This window comes from Manacus vitellinus, unplaced genomic scaffold, assembly GCF_001715985.3.
Source record: "Manacus vitellinus isolate BGI_N305 unplaced genomic scaffold, ASM171598v3 scaffold_47_pilon, whole genome shotgun sequence".
Classification (NCBI taxonomy): Eukaryota; Metazoa; Chordata; class Aves; order Passeriformes; family Pipridae; genus Manacus; species Manacus vitellinus.
The window spans coordinates 2,951,833-2,960,665 of record NW_021940585.1 but is presented as its reverse complement, the minus strand read 5'-3'; the positions used below and the strand labels follow the sequence as shown (position 1 = coordinate 2,960,665).

General features: G+C 46.6%; 1 protein-coding gene across 1 annotated transcript; it reads left to right on the top strand.

Annotated features, from left to right (window-relative positions):
• Nucleotides 1-626: 626 nt before the first annotated feature.
• GUCA1B (guanylate cyclase activator 1B) lies at nt 627-5,784 on the top strand. Its single transcript, XM_008923753.3, has 4 exons — nt 627-830; nt 2,931-3,080; nt 4,713-4,827; nt 5,429-5,784. The coding sequence occupies exons 1-4, from the start codon at nt 627-629 to the stop codon at nt 5,554-5,556; spliced, it is 597 nt and encodes a 198-aa protein (XP_008922001.1). The 3' UTR covers nt 5,557-5,784.
• The last annotated feature ends 3,049 nt before the right edge of the window (nt 5,785-8,833 follow it).

Genomic DNA, 8,833 nt, shown 5'->3' with positions numbered 1-8,833 from the left:
TGGGTTTTTTTCAGGATTTCCTCCCTGTAATTGTTATTTGTTCTTATGCCTCATCTCACTAAATCAGCTGAGTCCCCCCCCAAGCCAGCATTGAAAAAAATGAATGTTATTTCCCTTAAAATCCTTTTTTCCCCCCCTTTGAAAATCTCCAGTTCAGCGAGTGTGTAAAAAGGGACCCTCAGCTCTCAAATTCTTTGCCACGAAGGCATTAATGCATAGAAAGCCTCTGACCCTCTGGAGTTTGTTTCTAAATAGGGCACAGCTCAGAACATCTGAAGGTCTCTGGGGCTCACAGGAGGGAATCTCCTAATGATCTTAGTTACTTTTATACCTGCCTGAGACCAGAGTGCTCCAGTGCAGAGAGGCAACCCTGAGATCACCCAGTGAGCACCAGGAACTGGAGCAGTGAGAACTCGGGAGAGAAGGGGGCAAGAAGAAGATATACACCAAGAAAAGAAGTTGAAATAACCACACGCAGAATTAACATCGAATAAAGGCACAAGGCAGCCAGAAGAAAAAGAGCAAGGAGACAGCAACTAAAGGATATTACAAGCAAAGGAATTTGGGAAGGTTTTCCTTCTTTTCCTTCTGTTTTTGTTGGTTTGTTTGTTTTTTTAACCTGCAAAATGGGACAGCAGTTTACCAACGCTGAGGGGGAGCAAGGAGAGATCGACGTGGCAGAACTGCAGGAGTGGTACAAGAAGTTCGTGGTGGAATGTCCCAGTGGGACCCTCTTCATGCACGAGTTCAAGAGGTTCTTCGGGGTCCAGAACAACCAGGAGGCAGCAGAGTACGTGGAAAACATGTTCAGAGCTTTTGACAAGAACGGGGTAAGTGGTGAGGGGTTTTTACAGTTTGTGTCATGATTTGTGTGTCTTTTCCCGGGATTTGCAGGTGTTTCAGGGCAGTGCTCACCCTTCGTGGCACTGAGGCATGAGGAGGAGCACAGGCTGCACTGGCCTGGGAGGGACTTATCTTCTCCTAAATCTCTACCCAAATTAAGATCAGAGTGTCCCCTTAAAGGACTAAGGCTGGATTTAAAGGTTGAATTTTAGCGGTGTCACATTTTGAGACAGTGTTGTTGAAAGATCCTCAAACAGCCAAGGTTGCTACATGGAAAAATTATTTATCTGCTGTGATAAAGGGGGAATTACAGTGGAGGAAATTCCTGCTCAGGCTTGCTATATGTTTCTATATGTATATATATAGAGCATGAACAGGTGGTATATAACAAAATATTGATTTTAGCTTGGCTTTCCAAAAGCAAAGGAATGCTGAACAATTCTGACATTCTGGTTTTGATTCCCTTTTTGCTGTATTTGTCATCAGGCACCTGGAAAAAAGTGGGCTTTCTGGTTTAGTCACAGTTCAGACATACCCAGGCTCTGCTGCCAAAGGCAGCCTAACACTGGCCTGGGATATTTTAAGTACTTAAAATAATGTCACACAGTTGCTTTTCTCATCTAGACATGGGTAAGCAATGCTTGCCAAGTGGTTCAATTCTTTTTTCCTGAATCTTTTGATCCTATACCAGCTGTGGGGGTGTTTGTTGCTGTGTATTAATACAGGAGAAGGGGAGACAAGTCAGTCATCTCTGACAAACTGATTTCCCTCATGCTCCCTTTGAAACCAGTGGCAAAATCACAGTGAGGTGGCAACAAAAGTCAGTTTGTGAGAAAGGATCAAAAAAACCCCTATGGAATATGTGGGCAGGTCAGACTTGTCTCAGAATCTGAAGCTGGAAAAACCCACATTCCTGGGGAAAAAAAAGCAAAAAGAAAGAAAGAAAAGTTCAGGTCCCAAATTTTGTTATGAAAGTTATGCAGAGCAAACAATGTGCACAACAGATGAAGTCCCATGCCTAGTTTGTAGGAGCTTTCCTAACAAGACAAACCCCCCTGTCTTTAAGGGATGCTGATATATAAAGAGCACTAAATTTAGGCAGGGAGTTTGTTTGAATATCCTGAGGGTATCTAATCAGTTGATCAGGACCTAACGACCCAAAGGATTATTGGTAATACAATAAGAAGATGGAAACAACTTCTCAATTGTCTTTTCCTGCTCTCTGGGCAGCACAAGCAGTTGTTGCTCCCAGGGGCTGTGGAGCATTTTGGTGCCTGTGGGGAGAGGGGCTCACCCAGCCCAAAATCTCCCAGGGGTTTGCTGAGGGTGGGGAGGGCTGGGAGGTGCCAAAGGGGCCCTGGGGAGGGTGTGGATCTTTATGAGGACCATATTCTAGAGTGCCCTGAATCCCTTCAGGGTGAGGTTTTTAGGAGGATGAATATCCTGCTGTAAATCCTTTATTGGGGGTGTTCTTGCTGCCTTCTTCAGATTGGTGACATGTCCATTGTTGAATCCTTCCTCAGCTCAATCGAGATAAAACCAGACAGAAGGATGGGGGAAAGGGGTAATGGTTGGGTGCTCAGCAGTGAGGCAGCTGAGGTCATTGAGAATCTCTTCCCCAAAAAGCAAATGTCTCCTGCACTGATCCCCATCCTCAAGGCCAGGTTGGACAGTTTGGAGCAACTTGGGCTAGTTGAAGGTGTCCCTGCCCATGGCAGGGGGTGGAATGAGAATGAGCTTTAACGTCCCTTCCAACCCAAATCATTCTGTGATTCCCTGATCAGGTCATTTTGTGGGGCATTTAAATCTCTAATTTCTGCAGTTTGACAGGTGTGTCCCCCCCCTTATTGCACTGCTTTGCAGGAGAATTGCTTTGCTCCCCACTGTCACACTCAGAGGGGCTTGGCTGTGCCTACTGGTGCTGCTGAGCTGGCACAAACCTCCTTTGAAGTGCCAAATAAACAGCTGTCCCACTGGAATACCTTTTTGGCAACTTCAATCCAGCTTTTCTAGAGCTTTCAAAGCAGTTTTCTATCAACTCATACCCAGTTAAGTGTCATCCAGCTGCTGCTTTTCTGTCTCCCCAGGATAACACCATTGATTTTCTGGAATATGTAGCTGCCTTGAATCTTGTTTTGCGAGGCAAACTGGAGCACAAGCTGAGGTGGACGTTCAAAGTGTATGACAAGGATGGGAATGGCTGCATAGATAAACCTGAGCTGCTGGAAATCGTTGATGTAAGTAGGCATTGCTCCATCTCTTCTTTAAGCAATCACTGCTCTTTGGCAATGTAATGATGTGTGATAATCAGGTTTCAAGGATGGTGATGGAGGGAAAATGCCTGACCTTTGGTGAAAGGGTTCTGTGCTCAGTGGTTTGGAGCCTGGTGGGGTGTCTGAGGGGTCTGTTATAGCCCCTGTGGTCCAGGGATCCTGTCTCTCTGCCCTGCCTTTCCTTTCAACCCCTTCACACCAAGATTCATTGCACTGGAAGAGGGTTTCACCCCATGCCCCTTGTAGGAGCTGTTTTCTGCCTGAGAAGCTGGTGAGAACACACTGAGAGGCACAAATTAGTACAGAAATCCATTTTTAATGGTTCCTTCCTGGGTTTCTGCAGTTCTGCACTTAGATTTGATCAGTGACTGTGTGAAGGTTCTGACAGGAGGCACTTGGGTGATTCTGTGATTTGGTTAGCAAGGTGGGAGCTGGTCTCTTCTCCCAGGTAGCAAATGATAGAGCAGGAAGAACTCACCTCAAGCTGCACCAGGGGAGACTTATTAGATTGGTTATTAGAGACAATTTATTCACTGAAAGGGTTCTCTAGTGGTGAAGTCACCATCCCTGGAGGGATTTAAAAGCCATGTAGATGTGGCACTTGGGGACATGGTTTAGTGGTGAACAGTGCTGGGCTAACAGTTGGACTGAGTGATCTGGAAGGTCTTTTCCAACCTGAACCATCTCTGGGGCTCAGCAGACAGTCAGACACAGGGGGCCTGTGCTCTTACTTGATGTGAATTCCTTGGTGCTTGTGCTGGAGCACCTCAGGTGCTGCTCCCCCTGCACAGCAGGGCCTGGGAGGCTCAACCAGTGGTTACCACACATTCTAAGATCTCAGGGGAAATGCAATATCAAGAACACACCAGGAATTGAAGGTGTGGAAAGCAGATTTTGGCTGGGAAGCGTGAGCAGGTCGTTACCTGCAGCCCCAGGTGTGGGGGAATCGGGTCAGCCTGTCTGGGGCATATCCCATTTTAGTCTTGAGGTCAGCTAAGAACTGCAAGAACTGTGTAAGGCCACTGCTAATCCCCTCTCTGGGGTGACTTTAGACAAAACCCTTCAGCCTAAGGAGTAAAGGTGACAGTGAACAGGTGGCTGTCAAGGGAGGAGTAGATAAAATCTGACCCTTTCCCGTGGCAAAGTGGAACAGAAGCTGTGGGTCAAAACACGTGCTAATTAATACAGGCTTGATCTTGCAGCTTGGGCACAAGTTCCCTGGGAGAGAGAGGGCTGGGTAAGTCCAGCTGTGCCTGGCTTTGGATGTTAGCAAAAAAATCCTGGTAGAGTCAGATGACTCTCCCCTCTGTGAAACTCTCACTTTGTTCTTTGCAAAGGAACCCCCCGAGGTGTGACCAATACATGTGAGGAAAACAGGAGGGCAGCAGTTTCAAAGAGCAGATGAGGTAAATCTGCAGCCTGTGTGGGTGTAAGGTCAGAGGTTTCATTCCAGATCTGAGGCTGCTGAGTGGCAGAGCCTTCCAGAGAGGTCAAACCCACAGCCTTTGAAAAAGACCTTCACAGCGTTGGGATGAGAATGGAGTTCACTGCTTTTCACTTTGCAGTTCTTCTCTTAATTTGTGAACATCTTTTCAGTCTATCTACAGGCTGAAGAGGGCGTGTTGGTCGGACACAGAGGACAGGACCCCACTGCTCACCCCAGAGGAGGTTGTAGACAGGATATTTGAGTTAGTGGATGAGAATGGGGATGGTAAGTGATCAGTGGCACAAATTGCATTCATGTCTAATGAGAGGTACCTGTGCTGGGCAGGCTGGCTCTGACTGTGGCTCTCCAGAAATCCCTTGGGACTATTGTGTTACTCAGACACCCCAGGTTTGGGTTGTGCTCTGTTTGATAGAATCAAAAGTAACTTGGTGGAGGAGGGTGAAATAATTATTGTTATTTTAATACAGAGGAGTCACTGTTTTGTGTGGATTTTGATGCCACACAGATCTCATCCTCTGAAAGCCCCAACAGCCAGAGGGCAGGTCCCGGTCCCAGCACAAATAACCTGAATAAAGACAATGGTTCCAGACTGGGGCTTGCAGGATCAGACTTGCAGTCCTGGAGGAGCCTGGGGGAGCTACTGAGACATTTCATGTCTCTTGTTCTGATGGGGCAGGTGAATGCACTGGCCACAGCCTGTGGTTTGTCTGTCAGAGCCCTGGCCTGAACCAGGTGGGGGAATGAAGCAAGCTCTTGTCTGATTAGCATATTATCTGGAACAGGGATGGTATTTGCTTCCTGCCTTCTTCTTCTTCTCTTATCTCTCCCCTTTTGACTCTGCATCTTGTGTCCCCCTCATCCACAGGGCAGTTGTCCCTTGATGAGTTCATTGACGGAGCCAGGAAAGACAAGTGGGTGATGAAGATGTTGCAAATGGATGTGAACCCCGGGGGCTGGATCACTGAGCAGAGGAGAAAGAGTGCTGCACTTTGAGAAAATTCAGCTTTGGTACAGCTGACAGTGTGATGCTGACTCCAAGTGTGGCTCTTCCTCTAGGGTGGTAGGGACTTTCCCTTGTAATCCAATCTCAGCATCCAGATGAAAACTTGGATGGTTTAAGAAGCCTGTATCTCAACCTAAAACCCATGTGCTGCTGGTACCCAGAGACTATTTTTGGCCCATGAATAAGTCTTTCTGTGTGCACAGTACTGTGTTTGCCAGCTCTGGTTTTTGGTTACACCCCAAGGAGCAAACTTTTTTTTGTGGCTTCCTGCAGCAGATCCTGAGCAGGGTTTTAGTCTGAGGACAGACAGGATGGGGAGGTAAGAAAGCCAGGCAGTGGTCCTGGTGTTTGCATCACTCAGAGATACAACACATCAAACCACCAGTGGCACCAACAGAGGGGCTCTGGCAGGTGTGAGACATCCAGCATGTCTGGGGGTGTATTCTGTAGCCTATAATGTCAAATTAGTGAAGACCAGCAGATTGCTGAGTCCAAAAATGAGAATTGGACTAGAGCAGTAGCCAAGGCACCACACAGAGCTGAGGGAAACAACGCATGGGCTGGAGAGGGGGAGCAGCAACTCCTTCCCCTCCCTCCTGTGCACCAGAGTCTGCTCCTTCTGCCTGTCCAGAGGGTCTCTGAGGGGCTGGATAAATGTTGTTCTAAACACTGAGCAGCACAGGAATTGCTCCTCTTCAGGGCCCCATTTAGAGGACAGAAGGGCACAAGTGGGACTGGGCTCCTTTTGAGCCCTTGGTTTTTAGGGAATCATCACTCTGGAACAGCTTCTGCTCTGTGAAGGGTGGGTGAGCTCCAAGAGCTCCAGGGTTTTCACTGCACTGGGGAGAGTTTTGTGTGGAAGCAGAGATAAAGGGGAGAGCAGAGTTTTGGTTGGCAGTGTCTCTGCTGTGAGAGGGTTTGTGCTGCTTTATTGGCAGGACCACCCAATCCTAAATCACAGGATGGTTTGGGTTGGAAGGGACCTTAAAACTCCTCCAGTTCCAACCCCTTGTCACGGACAGGGATGCCACTCTCTAGATCAGGTTTCTCCAAGCCTTGTCCAACCTGGCCTTGAAAAGAATAGGAAAAAGTGACAAAAATCCGAGTTATGAAGCAGTACAGTGGTTTTACACTGGACTTAATTTAGCCACAGATACAAAATTCACACACGTTGCAGGCTGAGCTCTGCTGTTCTAACTCATATTTCTACATGTATGTATGTGGAAAAAGAATTTGGGTTGAATCAATATTTTGGGTCACCTTTATTGGATTTACTGGCTCATTTACAAGAAAAAATTAATCAGGAAAAAATAACATGAGTTTACCTGTTTTATTTTAATTTTCCCCTGGGGTCAGTGGACCAGGTCATACCAATGAAACGATTTACAACCCCTTTTTTGTGGCCTTTAATTAGGAGTGTACTATCTGTCGTTAGTTGATTAGTTTGCTGGTTTGTGGTCTTGTCAGTTTAGCCAGTGTTTAAATTCAGGGACATGAGGAAGTGTTCAGGATAAGGCACAATCAGTGCTAGAGTTCAAATCATAGAGATTTCCACTTCAAAATAGCCTTTCTAAGAGTTCTCTGTAAATACACACTAGTCTGTGCTGTGCTTACTTATCAGAGCTGATTAGACTCCTGGTTTATGCTGCTCTTTTCAGGCTCTTTCAAGTCAATAGTTTATCAGCCAAAGATCTGACAGAAAAATCTCACTTCTGACTCCAGAGCCTGCATGAAAACATTCACTTCTGTGAAATGTGAATGAAAACATTCAACTTGTGGAGAAATGTTTTCATTAGAGGATCCAAACCTCTAATTCCTTGAATTTCAGAGGATCCAAATCTCTAATTCCTTGAATTTCAGCATCTCAACCGACGTAACAGACTCTGCTTCTTGCCCAGTTTTGAAGTGGCTCTTTAGTTACTGTAGTTGCTGGGTGACTTCAATGCTTTAAATTCTCTAATTCTGCTCAGCCCCAGGCACTGGAGGGGCTGTTTGGTGGGCTCATGCCAGCACCCCTCTCCTGGGGTGCAGAGGGCACCCAGCACTGAGCACTTGTACAGCCCTTGGTAGGAATTTTCTAACACACGACTTGAATAAAGAAATATTTATTAAAACCCTTTGTTTCGTAGCGTTTCTTTCTTTGCTGAGCATGGAAGTGAAGACCTGTGTAAGCACCCAAGCCTCTGAGTGAAACTGTAGCCTGTGAGGCTGAAATATTGAATTTAGGGGAGGTGCTGGTGTGAGAGCTGGGTAAGACACAGATAAGGCAGAGATGACGACGCTGCTGCAGAGGCAGAGCAGGGAATGAGTCTCCTCTGTTTAACTTTCATGTGATGACAGCAAAAAGGACAACAATATGAGTAAAAAAAATGATATTTCTCAATGGAATTCGAAATGGGTGCTGAAAATAAAGTGAGCTGCCAGTGCTGCAGATGCCCCCACTGTGACCCTGCCAGGGCTGAAGCAGGAACTCTGAGGAATTTAGGGCTCAGGAGCTGGATGTTTCCACCTCCTCTGGCCTGGGCAGATCTGGGATGGACACAGTGGATATAGTTGTGTCAGTGCTGGCATAACCCAGTGGAAAATTGTCCCTCTTCCTGGTTGTGTAATCTTTTGTCAAGGAATCACACAGGCTGCTTTGGTCTTAGTCCTATTTTTAAATCCATAGGTATAAACACCCTGATCTCTTCCCAAACTCAACTCAACGTTTGCAGCAAGCTGTTGATGTCAGGCATTCTGCATAATCCGTTTTCCAGACTTACAGCCCGGCTAGAATTGGATTTGGCTGATCGGATTTCTTTCGGGGCTAAATTTGGCAGCGGGATGGCTTGGAAAAGGCAAATGCCATGTGATTTTTCTGGGCTACCATCTGCTCCCAATGCTTGATGCCCCTGAAGTTGAGCAGGACTCAAGGTGGAACAGTCAGGGTAGAAAGCTGGAAGGTGCATTCCTGGAGAAACTGCTGAGCAGCAGAAATAAAAGGCTGAGAGGGAAAGAGGATCATTGCACCCAGCTCTGTGCTTAGGCTGGCTCTGGGTCCCTAAAATGATGTTCAGAGAGGGAAGGCTCATCCCTGGGCAGCTGGGGCTCAGTGGCTGCCCAGAGGGAAGGTTTGTGTCCAGGTCATTCCCAAAGCACCTGTGTGCAGCTCTGCCAGTATGGAAAAATTCCTTAAAATTAATTTCTTACTTTCTTTTCTTTCTTTCTTTCTTTCTTTCTTTCTTTCTTTCTTTCTTTCTTTCTCTCTTTCTCTCTTTCTCTCTTTCT

What these genes read in the sequence shown, in the direction of transcription:
- GUCA1B (XM_008923753.3), top strand. Translation starts at nt 627, where the DNA reads ATGGGACAGCAGTTTACCAACGCTGAGGGGGAGCAAGGAGAGATCGAC. An exon ending in AGCTGCTGGAAATCGTTGAT is followed by an intron (nt 3,081 to 4,712) that starts GTAAGTAGGCAT and finishes ACATCTTTTCAG; the next exon opens with TCTATCTACAGGCTGAAGAG. An exon ending in AGTGGATGAGAATGGGGATG is followed by an intron (nt 4,828 to 5,428) that starts GTAAGTGATCAG and finishes CCTCATCCACAG; the next exon opens with GGCAGTTGTCCCTTGATGAG.